The sequence below is a fragment of the Crocodylus siamensis genome, chromosome 4, assembly GCF_052110815.1.
Source record: "Crocodylus siamensis isolate JL-2025a chromosome 4, ASM5211081v1, whole genome shotgun sequence".
NCBI lineage: Eukaryota > Metazoa > Chordata > Crocodylia > Crocodylidae > Crocodylus > Crocodylus siamensis.
The window spans coordinates 156,463,427-156,483,776 of NC_143398.1; the positions used below are offsets into that span (position 1 = coordinate 156,463,427).

The following is a 20,350-nucleotide window of genomic DNA, read 5'->3' on the forward strand; positions in this document are numbered from 1 at the left end:
TGCTAGTCTTGTTCTTGGGCTGTTGTTCATAGGCCTTTATTCCCAGGGGTATCAATCCAGCCTTGATTTCCCTGCACTGAAGAAGCAAGCTTAGCTTTGGAATAGTGTTGCTCCCTTGGAATAGTGTTGCTCCCTGGCCAGTAACACTTCATGCTTTGTTTTTTGAGGGCTAGTGGTTTAGCCCTATGGCAGAGTTGCAGAGTGATAGAAGATGACTTTTCTCTCCTATTTTTCAGTTGAAGAATGCCAGTGCTGTCCTGGAATACGAGAAAATAGCTGAAATAGACTTTGAGAAACGAGATTTCAGGAAGGTAAAATCAATACACGTGTTCTGTTTTGTAGTATTACCAGCAGCAATTTCTGTTCTGGCTAGTGAAACAAGAATTGTGAAATGCGTGCACGCTCTTGTGCTTTTGCACATGTGTGCTCTCACACACCGTTTCTCTGTATAAGCACAGGACCTTAATTAGAGTGAGAGAAGGCAGCGATTCCATTTTCTGCTATGTAACACTCATGCTATGGGGGACAAAAATGGGCACCTTGCGAGCAGTATGAATCTAAATGATGTCTCCAACTGGTCTAGTACTAAATAGACAAAGAGAAAACGGGCTAATTGGCTTCACTTGAATCTTCTCAGCTCTTAATAGGCCTGGGTTGGACGTGGCTGGATTGCTGGGTATCAAAGAGAGGATTTTCCACTAGATTATATTCCCAGCAGCTATAGATTAAATATTGCTGCTGCTTTTTTTTAACGACCAGGATTCCTATCAATCGGCCGCCTTCATAATGACAGAGGAAGTTTCTTCACCAGTGTTCCATCAAGGATGTTTGGCAGGAGGTACAGATCTATTAAAGGCATTCTCCAGTGTTGTTTCTAAGGGTCTTGCACCCTTTACATGTATTGTGCTTTATAAGAGAGTTTAGTATGACAAAAACCAGATGACTGCATGTTCACACTGCTTGTCATGCCAAAAAAATGGTGGCTCCTCAGGAAAAAAAATGTTGCTGTTCGCTTGTCACTGGATGCTTTGTCTATCACATATTTAATGTGGATGCAGGTCCTGAGAGAGACCCCCAGTATCCCACTGTGCTTCACTCTCCCTTACCCCCATCCATCAAGGTGAGCTCTCAAGGATGCCTGCAGAAACTGGGGGATGGGGTGCAGTGGTGGCAGGGGTTGATCAGGCAGTACAAACCACCTGATAGGCCCTTGCCACACCATGGGTAGCTCTGTGTCCCATTGCCCATTAAAGCACCAGAGCAGAGACTGCCTGTTGCCTTAGCAGTCTCTGGTCTTGGACTGCTAGCATCCAGGAATTTTTAAGGGCTGCCAGTGCTTTAACTCTTCGTACTGGTTCTGGCAAGCCTGCTCACTGACAGGCTTCTCTGGTGTAGGGGGAATTAAGAAGCAGTCCCTGTCATCCCTTAGCTGACAAGTTCACCTTTGTGGCAACTTTGTCATGGTCCACCCATGGGTTGTGGCCACGCACCTTATGCTACATTCCTCTAGCTTAACAGAAATCCACCAGTATCCATAGTGCATCTGCCAGAGCCCTAATTCTCCCTCTGTCCCCCATGGGTTGTGGCCAGATGGAGCTTGCACTGACTGATCTTAACAAGAATATTAGGATGAAATCTGAAATGCCAGTTTGCCCCTCGCCTCACACCTGCAAGTTGTGCACACATCCAATAGCCTTTAGTGGATGTATGTAAAGTTAGTGCTTGGCCCAGGACAGGAGGCTTCCTTTCCTTCATTGTAAACTCGAAGTTTATGTTGTTTGGAATCAGTTACTGAGGCCAAAAATGCCTGCAGGAGAGAGTCTTGAAGTTTGGCTCAGGATCCCATAATGGTAAATCCCAGTTCTGCCTCTCGAGTGCAAATTACAACTGGGATGTCTTGAACAACCTGGATTTTCTATCTACCCAGCCCACGTCTCGTGTTTGGGGTTTCTTCATCCCTCTCTTCTCCCTTTGCTAGGATGTACATATGAAACAAAATCTTTGTCTCTGGAGAGCTGCTTCGGCTCCTTCCCCACCCAGAAGGCATCAGGGTCCTCGATCTGTAGCATCTCAGTGCTCCCCACAGCAACTAATTATGATGTCACAAATGAGGGATTGAGAGCCAGGGCATAGGAGCAGATGAACCTTAGTGGAACAATGATCCTGTTCTCATGCAGCTGTCCCCACCAGAGAACTAAGATATGGAAAAGACCTATTAGGTCACTCAGGCCACTACAGTCAAGCCAGTGCAAGATCGGTCCCTGCACTGTATCCTCTTGTGTATTGTCCAGTCTAGTTCGAGCTTTTTCAATCTATTGAATTTCTGCCATTTCCCACACACCCTAGCCATGGAGTGAGAAATGCAGGGAACACAGAAGCAGAATTGTTTTCTCTTCAGGTTTTCTTCAGTGCCCATCACCATCATGTTAGAAAGCATAAAGGGAATGGGTTTCTTTTCTAGGTGTCCCATGTGACCTTCATTGGTATATGTGGTGCTGCATAACACCTCTTAGAAACACAGAGGGAGCTATAGATTTGTACATGTGAAGGACCTGTAGAATCAGGATTTCTGCTGACTTACATTTACAGCTACTGACCATTCAAGCATCTGGGTTTTCATATGTCCATGTACCGAAGGGGAAAAAAAACCCAACCAACCCAGCCAGTATGGCTGTGGTAATCTGGGCCTGAGGCTGTTGGCTTTGTTTTCATTTGCTTTTCTTCTCTCACTAGGCTGTATTTTGCATGGACCGTGCTTTGGAATTTGCTCCTGCTTGTCACCGGTTCAAAATCCTCAAAGCTGAGTGTTTAGCATTACTGGGTCGCTATCCAGAAGCACAGTCTGTAGCAAGGTAGGAATATTCTTCAGATCTGGAATTGTTGACTTGCTAAATAATCACTGGGGCACAATGAGCCAGCAAATCTCAGCCCAGGATGAGTCTGTTCATCTTAAAAAGCCCTGAGTAAAGGATTTGGGGGCAGAAGCACTGAGCTAATAAGTGAAGTCTTTTCTAATACAAGGTGTGATTTACAAGGAAGGACAGATGTTAGCGTTTAGCGCTCTGCCATTTGATCTCATTAGGCTACCCACTTAATAACCATGCTAGGTCCTTAATCCCAATGGGTTACTTACTGTCCTACTTAAACAAGCACTGCATTTCCCTGCATGGCGTCTGTGTCACAAGCTTGGCCAGGAAACTCATTTCCTTAGTGCAACAAGACTATTTTTGGAACCTGGGAGGGCTCTGTGGTGGCAGCTGGGAGGCAGAGATTTTAGGTTAAACAAGGGGTGAGGACAGCCACAAGGGGCAGAAAACAGGAAGTGGTGTTTTTGAGCAGTAGCCAGGAAGCTTAGTTCAGGACAGCTGTCAGTGGGGGGAGTTAAATGTGGTTAGAGAAATGGAAGTGAAAGCCTGTGATACTCTGGGCAGAGCTGGTTTGAGAACAATGCCATGCTAAATAAACGAATACCTTTAACCCCGTGGTTCTCAGCTGGGGGTCCCCTGGGGAGCCATGAGCAGGTTTCAGGGGTGCCATGGGGCATGTGGAACTGGCACAATCGTGATCTCCAGGGTTAGCTGAGGCAGCCCACATGCAGGCTGAGCCTACTGCCACTGCCAGGTTCATAGAAAAATACAGATTTTCTCCTTTACAGGAGAAAAATGTGGGAAACTGCAGACTGGCAGAATTCCAGCCTGCTTGGGGCGGCGGGGAGCGGGAGGAGGCTGATACAGCAGGGGCCCTACGTGGATGTGTGTACATGCACACATACATGCATCAGCCAGGCAGCGGTGTAGAGCGGCTCTTCACAGGTAAGTTTGAGGAGTGGTAGGGGAACAAGCGATGCATCCGGGGGGCCAATGGTGGGCTCATGCCTTCTCCCTGGACGCCCCCCCCTTCCCCCCAAATTCTGGTCCCACATGGGGCTGCAGCCTGGCTGGACCAACCAGCAGGACCTAGCACGGGAGGGCAGAACAGGGTGGCAAGAATTGTTGCCACTTTAACCACTAGGACCCCTGTACCAGCTGTACTGCCAACAGCAGGAGGAGTAATGGACTGGGAGGCCCACAATGCCCTCACCACCTCCTGCTGCCAGAGGGGAGGTGGGATGGGGGGTTAGCACGGGCAGCCTCAAGGGGAGCAGTGGTATCTGGGCCATAGCCCCTCTCCCGCCACTACTGTGGTTCAGGACTGAGGGGCACCAGGGGACTGCAGGTTGGGAATGAGGGGCACCGAAAGGGCCAGGGACCTGCAGGTCAGGAGTGAGGGGGGCCTTGGATCCAAAAGAGTTGAGAACCACTGCTTTAACCTATGACAGTGGTTGTCAACCAGAGGTACGTGTACCCCTAGGGGTACTTAAAAAGGTTGTATGGGGTACAGAGGGGCTCCCACTACTAAACACCCCAGTGGAGGCCGGGGGGGCATGTACCCCCGATCTCTGCATGGAGTGGAGGTGGCTGTTACTGTTCACCGGGCTTTGTGCGTTGCTGCAGCTGCCCACGGAGTGGTATGACACCACGTGCCTGCTGCTGCTGGGCTGCATTGCAGCCCATGCCCGCCTGGCAGCTGGACACACCTGGCGTCGCACTGCTCCCAAGGCAGCTGCAGTGGCGCACAAAGCCCAGCGCACAGTGGTAGCTGCCTCTGCCCTGCACACAGATTGGGGGGGGCACATGCCAGGGTGCATGCAGCAGTGGGAACCCCCACTCCCCACTGGGAACCCTGGACAAGCTAGCTGATCTCCAATTGTTCCATGACTCAGCCCTGCCAGGGGCCCACTCACTCCACCCCCTGCCCCTGTCTGTGCCCCACACCTTCCCTCACTGCAGGGGCCTCGATCTGCCACCCCCCCCATGGCCCTTTCCACTTCTCACAGCCTTACCTGCTGGGGGGGCAGGGAGGGGCACGTGTGCTCACCCCCCCCCCAATAATTTTAATATAAAGGGGTACATGAGCTGAAACTTTGGGACAGAAGAGGTACACTTGTTAAAAAAAGGTTGAAAACTTCTGACCTATGGCATTACTGTCATAACTTGGGGTAGTGAAGCTGATTCCCCACTGGTCTGTGCTGGTGTGTTTGAAGTCACAAATAAGGCTTCCTCTCCTGCACATCAAGATCTGGAAGTGGCTTTCCTCTTCCAAGGGGTTGAGGTTTGGTCAGGAGGTGGTGAGGATGCTGACATCTCCATGGGAGCAGGGTCCAGGTGAGGCAAGCCGCAGTGCCCTACATCATCGAGATGGTTAAATCCAGTCCTGAGGATGCTTGTGACTGTTACAGTGACATCTTGCGAATGGACTCCACGAATGCAGACGCCCTTTATGTCAGAGGTCTTTGCCTTTACTATGAAGACTGTATTGAGAAGGCTGTTCAGTTTTTCATCCAAGCACTCAGGATGGCTCCCGATCACGAGAAAGCATGTATGGCCTGCCGAGTAAGTAATGGATGCCAGGCTGGTTGTTTATAACTATCCTTCTAACTGGGCCTGCTCCTGCAGTCCCTGTTCACATTCCTGCTTTTCATCTCTCTTTCCTTCTGAAGGCTTAAAATTCCCAAGAACCACAAAAACCTATAGCACATTGCATCCTTCCTGCACCCCATCTGCTGCCTCTTTCTGGGATAGCTCCTGGAGGAAGGCAATCTCTCTCATAGGCTATATCACTCTGCAAGCTGTCTCTCCCTGCTATTTGTTTTCTGTTCAGGATTTAACATTCCTCAGAGTTCAGTACCAATAAGCCAAGGGTGGGCTCTTGTCTTAGATACCAGGTTTCCGGTGGCAGCTTGATTGCTAGTTAGGTTTAACGGACTGTCAAAATGTTAAGATTTACAGTTTGATTTGCATTGAAAGAGTTTCCTTCTTCATCCTGTACTTCAGTTAGTTCCCTATCAGCACAGCATCTGGATCAGCTCCTTTATAATTGCTTTTTATTTTTCTTTTTTAATAACATGGGGTTTGCTGCTTTGGTGTGTTCTGACTGTGCCTTGTCTTCCTGTGGGGCATGGCTGGAACTGATCCCACCTGTTTCCTAGCCATTTCCTTTGTGAAAGGCAAGAAGCCCAACAGTGTTGGCAAAACTGCTGCTTCTCTAGTTTGCTGGTGAATTTGGAAGTAGGTTAGGTGTATTGTAAGGCCTGATACAGCCAAAGAAGGGGGTTATGCTGTGGGGTAGCTACTGTCCTCATCTTGGTGTTTTGTGTTTCAGAATGCCAAAGCACTTAAAGCAAAGAAAGAAGATGGAAATAAAGCATTTAAAGAAGGAAATTATAAACTAGCTTATGAACTCTACACAGAGGCACTGGGGATAGATCCCAATAACATAAAAACAAATGCCAAACTCTACTGTAACCGAGGGACAGTTAATTCAAAGGTAAGATGTGGGTGAGCTTGCAGGTGGTCATCCATTGGGGGCTCTCCCCAAGGAACATGGACTGCACTGTAGAGGAGTGTGTAGGATGCCAGTGAGGGGCCACATGCATTCAGAAAGGAGGTGGGGTGCTGAGCTTCTCTTTGTTTTCAACTAGTTTACTGATACTTTTCCACCCTGATGAGTAGAATGGTTGCCTTCAGCATGGCAGGCCCTAAGCTTGGCTTTCTTGCTGGTGAAGGGACAGGGACTGTTCTGAATGGCATAAGAAACTGGTGTCTCAAGCAAATGAGTCTTTTCCATCACGAAGGGCCTGTCAGGTTTATTTGCTTGTCTCCTGAGTAAGGAGATTCTGTTGCCTCTTTTTTCAGTTTAAAAAGGAACTCTGGTTCAAGGGCTGCCTGTCGAAGGTGCCTAGGACTTTTGCTGTGTGCCAAAAACTACAGTGGCAAACTTGTCTGCCCTGGGCCATATCAACACCACAGCAATTGCATGGTCTGGTAGGATATTCCCAAGGCCACTCAAGACACCTAGTCTCCAGCATACATGAGAGCAGTGGGTGATCCTGCAGTGGGTGTGCTTCTGCATTTGGACTGCCAGCAGAAATGTGTAGGTAGGGTGTGCTCTGGGTCATCTAGCTGGGGATGTGTTGCCACTGTGGTGTAGCTGTGCCCATGGACAGCTTAAATTTGCCACAATTTATTCCTGCTGGATAGAAATCCCTCTCCAACTGCCCAACATCTGTCAGTGCTTACAGCAGTAGATGAGCATGGCAGTATGCCTAGAAGGTCAACAGACTTGAGGTACTTCAGACACTGGGGTGGTGCTGGGGAGCCACATGTGGCTCTGGCAGATATTGCTTTAAATTGGCACTGTTTTTTTCTTTTTTTGTCTTCATTTTCACAATTGCACAATCCTGTTGAGAGTTAATGTGGGCACAAGCCTCGTCTCCCTTCTCTTCCTCTCCCTCTCTTTCCAAGTACAGTACTTAAAAGCAGCAGCATGTGGTTTAAAAGAAGGCTGGTTTGCCAGTTCCAGCCAATTTTGAGCTTGTTTCATGAAGCAAAAGGTCTATGACATTGGTAACAAGCAGAGTTCTGCAGAATTGTAGTTCATCTCCGGCTATTATCCGGGGGGGGGGGAAAGGAACTTCACACCAAACAGCTGGGGGAGAGGTCTCTGCAGATGCTCTGCGAACCCCCGTATATTTGCAGCTTTTGTTTTGCATGGGATTGTAGCTTTGTGTATCATATTCTGTTGTACCTTGGGAATGGGGGAGCATTTAATAACTGTGTGGCTTTGTAGCTTAGGAAACTAGAAGAAGCAATAGATGACTGCACAAATGCAATAAAACTGGATGACACGTATATCAAAGCATATTTGAGGAGAGCACAATGGTAAGCAGACTTTGAGTGCACTGGGAAGGTTTCCAGTTGGGGACCAGCTTCTGCAGAAACACATGTTGCATGGATAACAAATTAGAGGCTAGTTTGGCTGGGATGAACAGCATTTTGGGAAAATGGCTTAAGTGCTCACAAGCTGGCCACATGTGCAGTGATGGAGGAAACCGAGAGCCCCTGGCAGACAGGGACCTTATGGTACTCTGTTGCTCCAACCACTGTTTGTTTTTGGATGCTATGGTTATTTTTCACTCTCCCTGAAAGCAGCATCCTGCCCAGAGTCTCACTCTGTTAATGTTCCTTTAAGACCCTGCTGCAGGGCTTATTTGGGCAGAAAGGGCACACACTCATTAGGAGACCTGCTTTTGAAATGGACTTTCCTGTCTCCCTGTGAAGCATTGAGATCATAACATTCCTGCCCCTGGATCATGCTGCTGCACTGCACAGTGGGACAGGGGGTGCTGAAAGGATAGGTCTTTGCATTTCCCATGTCTTTTCAAGAGAAAAACAAGTGTCTGCATGTCTGACCATTTCCAGTGAATGTGGCTGTGTGCCCTCCCCCTTGTGAGCACTCAGAGCCTGCCTGCCTGCTGTGCTAGCCCTGAGGCATGTTGCTTAGTCCTGGCAGGGAACTCATGTTCTTCTCTTTGTTGCCCTCGCTCTCAAACATGGCTGTTCCAGAGAAATGACTTCTTGAATGAGTAGGGGTGTGTATGTGGGGGGGGGAAAGGGGGGGTGTTAATGCTCAGAGCAGGGTTTTAGTACTCTGAGCATTAACACCCCCTGCCTCTGCCCTGGCAAGAATTCTGCATGTCCTTCTCCTAGGCCTCTGGAGTTACCCCTGGAGCTATCTGGGCACTTGCTGCCCTGGACATGCCCTAGAGGACTCCTCTTATCTATTTGCTAGAAGTTAAAATGTCTGACATTCCTTTAAAGTTTAGGCTTCCTCCACCCCCAGGACTCTAATACGGAGTAACGTGTTATGGATAAAAATGTCCATCTGCCAATAAACAGCCGCTGTTCTTCATAATTACTTAGTCTATAAATGGAAATATCGCCCCCTTACCTTCCCACGACCACAACTGCTTGATTCTGCCAGCAGCTGGGGTTAATTCCTGCAAGTGTCAATAGTTGAGATAGTTACTAGATTGATGTTTTGCTAGGGTTCACCCCACCCAGTAAGGCTGCAGGCTCAGACTGGAATCCAAGGTACAGGCTCTGGCTATTATGACACCCTTCCTAACTTATCCCTGAGCAGCATAGGAGTCTGGGCTCTGAGGTCTAACCAGCCCCACTGTTCCATTTCAGGCTGTGACAATTGCAGTTGTTTCAGCAGGTCCACCTGTGTTGTTTCCTTACTATTTTTATTGCTTCTGCACTGTGACTTTTCTTATTCTTTGTAAACTATATCTTTTGTAACAACAGTTGTTTCCTTGCATTAGCTATATGGACACCGAACAATATGAAGATGCCGTAAGGGATTATGAAAAGGTTTATCAGACAGAAAAAACAAAAGGTAAGAGCATCAGTGCTTGCTTTCTACATTTTGGACCTGCCCCTAGATAAGGAGACCAATGTTTCTGCTTTGACTTCTTTTTTTCTTGTAAGGCAGGAGCGCCGATAAACACTGTTAATTGCCATTGTACGCTCTGACCTGCCGCCCCTGATTCCAAAAGGATAATATTGGAAATATCCCCCGAAGCTCTCTGAAACACCTGCCTCATAGAAGCATGGGTGAGAGTTTCTCTCCCAATGTTGTAGGTGGTGGGGGAGAGGTTGATTTTGTGGTTCAAGGCACTAGACTGGGATTCAGCATCTCTGGGTTCAGTTCTGCTTCTGCCACAGGCTCTGCAGGTTACTGAGAGAAGATCGTTTAATTGCTCCTGTGCTACAAGTTCTCTGTCAGTGAGAAACATGCAATTATTCCTACAGGGGTACCGTGTGGTTAACTTATTGGTTGAAAGGCCCTCGTGCTATGGCACCTGTATTTTTGTGAAGTATCACCCTGGCAGTGCTATAATAAACTACCCTTCATAGCAGTAGGGCCATAATACTGCACAGGGGGGCTACAGTGGCTTGGTACCAGGTCTTTAACTATTTATGATCTTGATATTTCCCCTCATTTAACAACCAGAAGTGTTATGAGCAGTGCCTGGACCACCAGGCACCCAGCACAGGTGGAAATGAATGCAGCTGCTGAAAAAGCAGTTAGCATTGGATCACCTGGCACTGGAATTCTTGAAGGAACAAAGAGGTGGTGCCCAAATGCCAGTGACTTAAAGCTCCTTCAGAATCCTAGTCTTCAACAACCCTTCATGTTGGAGTGTTGTCTGAAGTCAGCAGGCTGAGCACATCCATTTCCCATTGTACTCAACAAAAAATGGCCTTGTCACCTTGTGGCATTGCCAGACTATCAGAACCATTACATTGACTGTGTGGCTTCATTGCACCAAGGGTAAAGCAAGAGAATTGTGTGAGAATAAGTAGAGTAGTTCAAATTCAGCATGAGCACTATCTTTGTCTGCTTTTGGCTGCTGAACCTATGGGGCGTGTGTTTTTGTATAATGGTTAGTGACACTTAGACATCAGGGTGTGTGGATGTTAGTGGATAGTAAAATAAAATTAGCTTGTTTATTCTTTAACAGTGCTCTTCTGTTACTCAAGGGTGTACTTGATCTGATGTGCTCTCCTTCTGCACTGCTCTTCTTTCTAGAACACAAGCAGCTCCTAAAAAATGCACAGTTGGAACTGAAAAAAAGCAAAAGGAAAGACTACTATAAAATCCTTGGGGTGGATAAAAATGCTTCTGAAGATGAGATCAAGAAGGCCTACAGGAAACGTGCACTCATGCATCACCCAGGTACCCAGCAGCTGTACCCTGCTATCACTGCAGCTCACTGCTTTGATTTCCAGAGAGCAGGGAACAAGTGGAAGAGAGAATTTCTGAACAAATAGTTTCTTTAATGATCTGAGTTCAAAAACACTCACTGAGTTGAACTGCCCAAGTCCTCTGGCCATTCAATGCTGTTAGTTCGTAAAAGCCTAGGGTTGCCTGGAATGTATTGTGTTTCACAACTCTGCTTCGTAGTAATTGAAAGCTTCTTTCCTACCCATCTCCATACCTTCAGACCGGCATAGTGGGGCGAGTGCAGAAGTGCAAAAAGAGGAGGAGAAAAAATTTAAAGAGGTTGGCGAGGCCTTCACCATTCTGTCCGATCCCAAGAAAAAGGCTCGCTATGACAGTGGGCAAGATCTGGAAGAGGATGGATTGAATATGGGAGGTAGGTATCTCCAAAGTGTTCAGCAAAGATGAGCTTTGAAAGGAAAGGACAGGTCAGATCTGCCTTCTCTTCTGGAGGGGCTGTTCCTAATGCGTGCAAAGCCTGCTGCCTTCAGTATCACAACACAAGTCTGGGATGTTGGGGTCAGACACTGTTGGTATTTGGGTGGGAAGTCTCCAAGGCATGTTTCGGGGGTGGGGAACAGCCTTCCCTCTGATATTGGAGGACTGACTGACTAAGGTACTGGCTTCTTTGTAAATGGGTGCAGCTGCTGAAAGAACAGGACCTGATGCCTATCCCAAGAGTAAATGGGTTGATTCAGTGGGTGCTGATGAATCCTGGCTCTAGACAGTACACTTGCCTGTAATGCTTGGGTAACTTTTCTTGGCTCCGGTTGTCTGCACTACCTCTCCTCACCTGTTCTGTAGTGCCTCTGTTTCATGTCTGGGTAAGAGGATAGAAAGGAGCCCTGTACACACTGCTTCTTTATCCATTTGCAAAGTGCTTTCTAGTCCTTTGTTTAGAATCCTGAAATAACATGAAGCAGCTTCTTGTCCTTTCACGTTTAACTTGGAACATTCTCTTCTCCCGTGTAGACTTTGATGCAAACAATATCTTCAAGGCCTTCTTTGGTGGACCTGGTGGCTTCAGTTTTGAAGGTAGGTGGAAATGTAATTTGGTTGGTTTTGGAATTATGCAAGCACTCCTGTCATGTCAGTCACATTAGGGTCCCTAGAATAGGTGTGCTGACTGAAAGGGATGTAATTTGATTTCCCTGCTGTCACGTATATCTGGTGACACAGAAGGCTTCATAGAATCATAATACATGGTATGGCTTTGTACAGTGCACTAGCTGATGGCTGCTTCTGACACTTGTATAGAAAAGGCTCCTGCCTCAAGTTGAGTGTGCAAGTTTTGCCTCTAATTGGTTCTGTGTCTCTAAGAATCAAGTTGACTGTTGCTTAGATACAGAATTGCTGTTGCTGAAGGTACGTATAGTTCTTAGTGTCTCCTTTTAATCATGTATGACTGGAGCAATTGCTCTTGTTTCAGAAGAGGGGCATTTTTTGAGTTGGCCAGGGACAGTGGAAGTACTGCTATTCTCTGAGAACCATCTCTTCTCCCAGGGTTTGGATGTTGATGTATCAGTTTCCTAAGCTCCTGGGGACAAAGAAGACACTTATGCTGCTGAGGTTACTTTCAGCAGTTAACCAACATTAATACATCCTGTAGGAACATTTTGTGTGCTCCTGAGCTTTGGAGAGCCTCTCATGCCCTGTCTGCTGTTTGCTCTCACCCTCCTGGTCCTGCCTCTGGGCCAGGGGCAGGCAAAATTCAGCCTGCCAGGCCCCTAAAAAATGTAGAAAATTCATATTTATCTGCTCCTGGCTGCCTGTCAAAGATGACAGGAGGCAGGGGCAGTAGGACGCAGGGGAAGCTGGCAGGGCTCAGTAGCAAGGCTGGCCCTCTCCAACACCCCCCACCCCCAAACTGTGAGCCTCTGCCTGCCAGGGCTTTCACTGCTTCCCTGCACACCACCTGGCTGCTCCGGCACCATATGGCCCCCAGCTGCATCACTGGACCATGGGAGCACGTGGCCTGCTCCGTACCCGAGGGCTAGGAGTGAAAGGATGCATGTGTGGTGTTTTTGTTGGGGGGGGGTGTGCAATGTTCTAAATGTTTTTAGGAGCCCTGTGGGCTGGATAGAATGGTCTGGCAGGCTGAACCTGGCCCATGGGCCACATTTATCCTGCCCCTGGCCTAGAGGCAGGACCAGGAGGGTGAGAGCAAACACACCCATAGCCCCCCACAAACCAGTGGGGTTCCCCAGGGCTCGGTCCTCAGGCCCACACTGTTCAACATCTTCATCAGTGACTTGGACAAGGGGGTAAAAAGCACCCTGTTCAAATTTGCTGATGACACTAAGATGTGGGGGGATGTGGGCACACTGGAAGGGAGGAATAGGCCGCAATCGGACCTAGACAAGATACAGGGGTGGGCGGATGGGAACAGGATGGGTTTCAACACTGACAAGTGCGAAGTGATGCACCTGGGGAGAAACAACCGGCACCGTACCTACAGGCTGGGGAACTCCCTTCTCGTCAGTGCAGAGGCAGGAAAGGATCTTGGAGTCATCATTGACGCCAAGATGAACATGGGCCAGCAGCGTGGGGATGTAGTCAGGAAGGCCAACCGCACCTTGTCGTGTATCCACAGATGCATCTTGAGCAGGTCCAAGGAGGTGATCCTCCCCCTCTATGCGGCACTGGTTAGGCTGTAGCTGGAGTACTGCGTCCAGTTCTGGGCACCGCACTTCAGGAGGGACGTGGACAACATGGAGAGGGTCCAGAGGAGGGCCACCCGCACGATTGGGGGCAGCAGGGCAGGCCCTACGAGGAGAGGCTATGGGACCTGAACCTGTTCAGCCTCCACAAGAGAAGGCTGAGGGGGGATCTAGTGGCCATTTACAAACTAGTCAGGGGGGACCAGCAGGCATTGGGAGAGTCCCCGCTCCCCTGAGCGCTACCAGGATTGACTAGTAATAAGTCACAAGCTGGCAGAGGGTAGATTCAGACTAGACATCAGGAGGCACTACTTCACTGTCAGGTCAGCTGGGATCGGGAACCAACTTCCAAGCGAAGCAGTGCTGGCTCCTACCCTGGGGGTCTCTTAAGAGGAGACTGGATAAACAGCTTGCTGGGGTCGTTTGACCCCAGTACTCTTTCCTGCCATGGCAGGGGTCAGACTTGATGATCTGCTCAGGTCCCTTTCAACCCTACCAACTATGAAACCTATACCCACCTGTCCGTGCCCCCTGCCCCCCTACAATATACAAGAGTAAGACTTCATTTTAAGCTATTGCACAGTCACCTCTATGTACATTACACAAATGCATGTAGATCAGAACAAAAATATTTTTTGAACTCAAACTCATGAATGTTGCAGACTTTTACTTTTTAGAATGTAATTTGGTATTTTTCTGGTTCTGAGATGGCAAAACTCTTTGCTGAAAGGAGTACTTCCTGGGGCAAAGGAAGGGCCTTCTGGTGGCAGAGGTCAGGCATTAGCAGGTGGGACTTCCCATTACATAATGGCGACCGGGGGTGGGGCACCCATCAAGGGGCGGAGCTACTGATGCGGCCCTGACAGCTTGCCTAGATTCGGTAAGCAACCCTCCACCTGGAGTAATTGCCCACCCTTTCTCTAGGCCCTTTAATTACCAGCATTGAGCCTGTGGCAGCGTTCACTCGGGGTAGATTGCAGGGAACCCATATCTTGGGTTTGTGGAAGGTGGGATTTGGAGAAGTATTGCAAAGACTCTCACAAGCACTAACTTTTTTCCTCATTTCTCTTCCAGCTTCTGGGCCAGGAAATTTCTTTTTCCAGTTTGGCTAAAATAAAACCAATCCAAGCCCTACACATCTCTGATCTGCTTGTTTTAATCTCAGATATGGACATACTTAGATCCCTTCCTTCATCATGTCTCATTGTACTTAGAGCAGTTTCATTTTCTCAATTGGAGACCTCCGTTTTGTGTGCTTTGTGCGTGAAGAGGAAACCAGCTTGGGGGGGGAGGGAAGGTTTGTGAATTTTGTTTTACTGTTAACTTTATTAAAAAAAAAAAAGAAAAATAAAAGTTTTGAATCTTCTGGTCCCTCCATGCTGGCCCATGTTTTCAGACTGTACCTACTCCCAGAGTGAGGGAACTTCCCTGAAGGTCATTCTCCTGGAAACCCAGCTTGTGTCTGGGAGGGGAGGGAGATGCCTTATGCTTTGTTTTTGGTTGGCTTCAGATGCAGGAGGGCAGCACACATGGGTTTCTAGTGACTTGTAATAGTTGACTCTTGACAATATTTTTGTGACATCCAGTCAAACTACATCCCATCTGCCATCTGTAATTGCACTTACCATAGTTGTACCAAAATGGTACATTTGGGCATTAAGTGAAATGACAAAGAAGAGTGTGATCTTAACACTTTCATACCAGAGAAAAATGCTTCTTCAGACTTGTGTGGGCAGCTGTTAAGAAAGCACTCCTTATGGTGCAGCTCAGATGCAAGGGCTCTGATGTTTCTACTCCACAAAATTGTCTGCTTTCTTTAACAGGATATTTAATTTGTTCTGTTTAAATTTCTTCCTGAAATTCCTGTTCTTGTGATTAATCCATTAGCATATGTACTGAAGCTTGATTTTGTTAGGTTTGGTTGGGTTCTATAATCCAAAGACACCCCCTCTATGATTTTCATGTCATCTCTTCTCAGCTTTGAAAAAACGCCAAGGATATTCAGGTTACTGATGGTTTAAAATACAGTTATTAAGCATGTGCAGGGTGCATTGGAAACATGTCTGGAAAGTGATGTTTAGTTGCTAACTGAAATGACTTATGGTGTGGTGTTGAAGTGTCAGTAAAGAGTAACGTCCAAACCTAATGAAGCAAGACAATGCCAGGACAAGGCAGAACCTCTGAACTGATAGCCTATGACTTGCCCTACATGTCTCTTTAGCTTGATGACTTCAGGTAGAAGCTATTTGGGCATGCCCCCTTTCTAACTCAGGATTGGCTTGTGCTTGTAGTGCTTTCTGACTTCTCACGATTGTTTTTTCTGCTTTACCACAGCCTTGGTGTTGCACCAAGATGCTGGCTCAGGGAGGATCTCATGTGTTTGAAGAGATGAGAATCCCAAGCTGTACCTTTTTGACATGGTAAAGAGTTGGCATAAATAGAATTATCTCCGTTAAGTAGATACTCCACTCAGGTTATATATCTCTGAAGTAGCTTTGGAGCTTTGTTCCATAACCTGTTTAACTGCTGGGATTTTTGACGGTCTCTAGTACAGACATGGAGCTGGAGGGAGTTTGTGTTTGGGTAAAATCAATAGAACTGGTAGAATGCCGAGCAGCTCCAGTCGCAAAGTGCAGTGTTCTGCTCCTGTAACTTGGTTCTAAATTACAATTGCCATTGTATAGTGATGGTTGAAAAGCTACTTTCTGATCACCTGAAAACAGAGGCATGTATAAACAAATTGAAACATGTCTGTACTTTGTTTTTGGAGGAATTGGGTACTCGCTTCTGCTCTAGCCAACCTGGCTGACAAATTTAATGTGTCCATAAAAAGTAGTGCTTCCCATTAATTCCTCTACAAAATCATGTACTTGGAATTCATGCATCTTTGTCCTCCCTTCCTTCCAGCCGAGGGCTAACGTAATCCTCCCCTGCACTTGTCAGGAAGGTTGCTATATTGCAGTGCAAGGTGTTCTTTCTGTGTCATGGTTGTAAAAATTGTGCTGTGCTGTCACCAAAAACTTTGTCATACTGTTGTCTTTACCAGGTGCTTTGACGATCTGCTTCAGTTGAGGAAAAGTGTAAAGGGCCTAATCCCACTTTAGGAGAACTAATACCAGCAAAGGCTATGTGCTCAAAATTCAACTTTTTAAATGAGCCAGCGTTGAATCACGTTGCAGAAACAAGCCCTCCTGGTGCCTCCCCCCCAATGAACCAGTGTAACTTGATGGACCTGCTCAGGTTACACTGGTGCAAAGGAGAGGCAAATAAGACCCTCACATCTTGTCAACTCCAGCATGTTGAATGTTTGGGAGGAATTTTTAAAAAATGGTTGTTGCCTATTGAAATTATACTCTGGTTTTCATGGTCTCTTGTAAATCAAAGTGTACAGGACTGATCATTTCAATGGGACACGCTGGGTTGTGAATGCTATCATCTTGTGTTTGTTCTTGATAGCACCGCACAGTTTGGAATTGGCTCTCAGATTATCACCATGAAGACCTACTTTCTGGCAGTGTGGCTTTTTGTTAGTAAGTGTCAAGGAAACAGACTTCCCCCCTCCAAATTTAGTAGAAGGAAAGACCGTTCTCTGAGGGACAAAAGAGGAATGGATGTTCTCGTGAGAGAGGAAATACACACAGTAGGTATTTATGTAAACTGTACATGATTGCATGATTTAATGTAGTGAAAATTAACACAGTGAGTGCAAAGCCCTTTTTTTAAAAGCACCATTATGTGGCTAAAAGTGAATGCACATGGATGTTCATTTTTTCAGAGTGCATTATAACGTTAATGGAATTTAGTAACTATACTGTTACCTCAGGACAGTAGCAGAAGAGCATGGTGCTGTTACATGCACTAAACCACCTTCTTGTATTAGCACAGTTTGGAGAGACAGACGCTTTTGTTTCTCTTAGAAAATACCTGCCAAGATGTGTTTTTTATTAAATGCTGCATTTCATACATGACCAATGTAGGACATAATTATATATAGATCTTGTTTCCTAGAGTCAAATGGGACACCTTAAACCTAGTGTCCTAGTATCCTAGTGTCTCCCTTTGCTTCCAGTGGCTTGCTGAGGTCCAGGATGCAGGGATTTACCACTGTCATAAGCAGCAGGTATCTTAAACGGACAATATGCTCAAGTATTTAAGTTGTAGAAAGCAAAACAACGTCAGTGGTGTTCCCAGAACATGTAACGCTGTAGAAAAACAGATTAAATAGGCTACGTGTGTAGCTGTACTCCCTGTGATTTCCCCCCCCATGGGGTACAGGTTATATTTCATATGTGAAGAGACTGGTGTTTAAAGCTCCTGCTCTTAATGCAACAAAGAAGGGTGTTAGGGTGGGGTTTTTTCTTCTTTTTTTTTTTAGTTCAGTCTCCATAAGAGTAAATTAATGAAAGCTTTATTTCTGGTATAACAGCAAGAGCCTTAAACTATTTGCTTGGTGGCATCTTTAGTCACTTTCCAGAACATGTCCTTGTGGACCCTCGGATTAAAAAGCTGCTTGTCCTTGGCCTCAAATCTGAGTGGCTCTTGTTACAGCTTGTGTATCATCACTCAGGACTCTGCTATTTGGGATCTAACTAACATTCCTCTTGAGCGGACATGTGCCAAAATAGAGCCTCTCCCCCACAGCTGTAATGACTCTGGGGATTGGCAGGAATAAAGTTAAATTCCCTAAGGTAGCAGACATGACTATATACAGGGCTAATGAAGAAAAATGTGCCATTTTTTTTTTTTTTAACATAGCTTCATGCAAAGGAACTGACAAGAGTAGACACTTCATTGAAGAGATGAAGGGTAACTGAAATTGTTACTGACAGTACGAGGTGTAATCTAAAGAAAAATACCTGTGCGTGGAACATCTTTAAGTTTAAACCGACCTACTGGCGTAAGTCAAAGCAACTTCTATTGCAACTCAAAAAGGCATTTGCAGAAATGCAGATGCTGAGTATTAGGACTTCCCTGCCATGCTTGTTTGATGTTCCACTTCTTGGCCAAAATATGGAGTCTGAGTTGCATGTAGTTCAGGCTCAGACACAGCCCTATTCAAAATAAAAGGGAAGTAACTGCATTCCTTGAACTAAGAGCACATCCATTCTGATGCTTGTGAGGTCTTGCAAGTAGAATGTGTGTGGCCTAAAAACTAATATGCCTTTCACACAGGCTTTTCTTGCCAAAAATGATGTCTATTAGCTGTGGCTGCTGCAGGGGTATCACTGGCTTCCAATCCTCTCCAGGCATCAAGAAAATTGAACTCTTCTAACCTAAGTTGTAAAGAGCATGAAGATGTCATGAATTTCTTGGGCTCTCTCTAGGGGTTTCTGCTATATAGCAAAGTGCACTATTCTGTCTGCACGCTTGGGAGGTTTACTCCAAGGATGGACTTCTAGTAGAGGCCAAGGCTTCTGACACTTTTGTAAATAATTGCATCAGTGCAGTCTGCAAAAGGGCTGGGGGCAAAAGGATTAAGTACTCCACGTCAGCAATGCGAGTCCCGCTGCATGCTTCTGTCTGGCTAGAATGAGGACTGATCACCATTGTGCCGCAGCTTGTTTCCTGTCATGGAGACTCACTCAAGTGATACACCCAACTGCACTGCTCTGTTGATCCACCTGTGTGCTCTTAGGCTGTGCCTAGCCAAGTTCTTCTTTAGCTAATTGAATGATCAAACCACTTAGCCCATGCAGCGGCTTGCTGTTGTTTCAAAATCACTTTCCCAGTTTAGTAACAACGGTTAAGCAGTTCACCTGCTTCAAGCAGGCGGTGTTGTTCCAGGTTAAATTTGTGCCTTGTGGCCCTTGCCCAGACAAAGCAAGCTCAGAAATCCAAAGCTCCATCTTGCTCTTACAGGGAGTGCTCTAACTGGATCTGAAAGCTGGCATGACTAGTGACAGCATGGTCTGTGACCCTGCTTTACATGTTGTAAGCCATTGATGGCACTACACCTAGTCATCAGAATAGATGGACAGACGTGCAATGGAAGCCTAAGTAGTTTGGTAGTGTTTTAGCTTTATTTCACCTAGTTTTCCTTCCAACATGTGCAGACAGAAAGACAAGCTGCTGCCCCTTCCCCCCCCCCCCCCCCCCAATAACTTCAGGGTAAGCCAGTCACTTCAGCATGCAGCTCATTTTTGAACAGGAGTTCTTGTTTTAAAGCTTTTTAGCTGGAAAAAAACAAGATAGCTTGTGGTCTGTTCTATTTGTGATAGAACGTTATTGGACTAAAGCTGTGGTAGCACCCGTGGAAGCTGAGGAATTACCGCAGTTTGCCTCTGCTTTCTTGGGCTGGATATGCAACTTAACTGTAGACCATAGCCTCTCTTAAAATGACTATCCTGTCTTACTCCCTGCTTTCACTTAATAGCTCATGCTATGGAAGAGACAGAAGAGTGTGAAACTGTTTTAGAGTACACAATGGCAGCCCAAATACCTTCGTTGCATGCATAATACCTGCTTTATTGTAAAGAAATTAAGGAGTACTAAAGACAAAAACAGACACTGATGTGAAGCCACCTGGAGAGGACTAGCCCCCATGCAACGGTCTTATTTAACTGAATTTAAGGAATGGATTCTATGTTTACCTCATTGTAAAGTTGTTGCCTTTCCATTGAGATGAAAGGATGCTGCATGAAGCAATCCAGATGCTAGATTTGGTTCCCCTGACATTCAACCCTCTAAGGTAGGCTTCACATCAGTATAAATACTGTCCCTCTTTGGACCCTTACCTTTCTAGGATGTGAATGGTAAAAATGTGAATATTTGTTGTTTACTTCACTAGACATAATTCAAAATGATGTGTTTATATGCAGAATCTCAATCAGACTGAAGCAAAACCATATGCAATTGGTTTACTTTATAATAAACTGTATATGATGTACAAACTAATAAACATTTAAATGAGGAGAGACTGGCTCTTGTTCTTGCACAAACAGATGAATATGGTGCTCCAACCACAGCATGTTTCAGAGTTGGACTCAGCATTGTTTTTGAACTAGTTAGTCACACTGTTACTT

At 46.4% G+C, this 20,350-nt stretch overlaps 1 protein-coding gene across 2 annotated transcripts in view; it reads left to right on the plus strand.

The window, feature by feature from the left end:
* DNAJC7 (DnaJ heat shock protein family (Hsp40) member C7) overlaps window positions 1-20,240 on the plus strand; it is a 34,199-nt gene extending 13,959 nt beyond the window's left edge. For both annotated transcript variants that reach the window (XM_090044413.1, XM_090044414.1), the window contains exons 5-14: window positions 237-311; window positions 2,734-2,852; window positions 5,279-5,432; window positions 6,202-6,366; window positions 7,669-7,760; window positions 9,206-9,279; window positions 10,477-10,623; window positions 10,892-11,044; window positions 11,641-11,703; window positions 14,403-20,240. In XM_090044413.1, the coding sequence (XP_089900539.1) occupies window positions 237-311; window positions 2,734-2,852; window positions 5,279-5,432; window positions 6,202-6,366; window positions 7,669-7,760; window positions 9,206-9,279; window positions 10,477-10,623; window positions 10,892-11,044; window positions 11,641-11,703; window positions 14,403-14,440 (1,080 nt within the window). In that variant the 3' untranslated portion in view covers window positions 14,441-20,240. The remainder of the gene's footprint in view (window positions 1-236; window positions 312-2,733; window positions 2,853-5,278; window positions 5,433-6,201; window positions 6,367-7,668; window positions 7,761-9,205; window positions 9,280-10,476; window positions 10,624-10,891; window positions 11,045-11,640; window positions 11,704-14,402) is intronic.
* The last annotated feature ends 110 nt before the right edge of the window (window positions 20,241-20,350 follow it).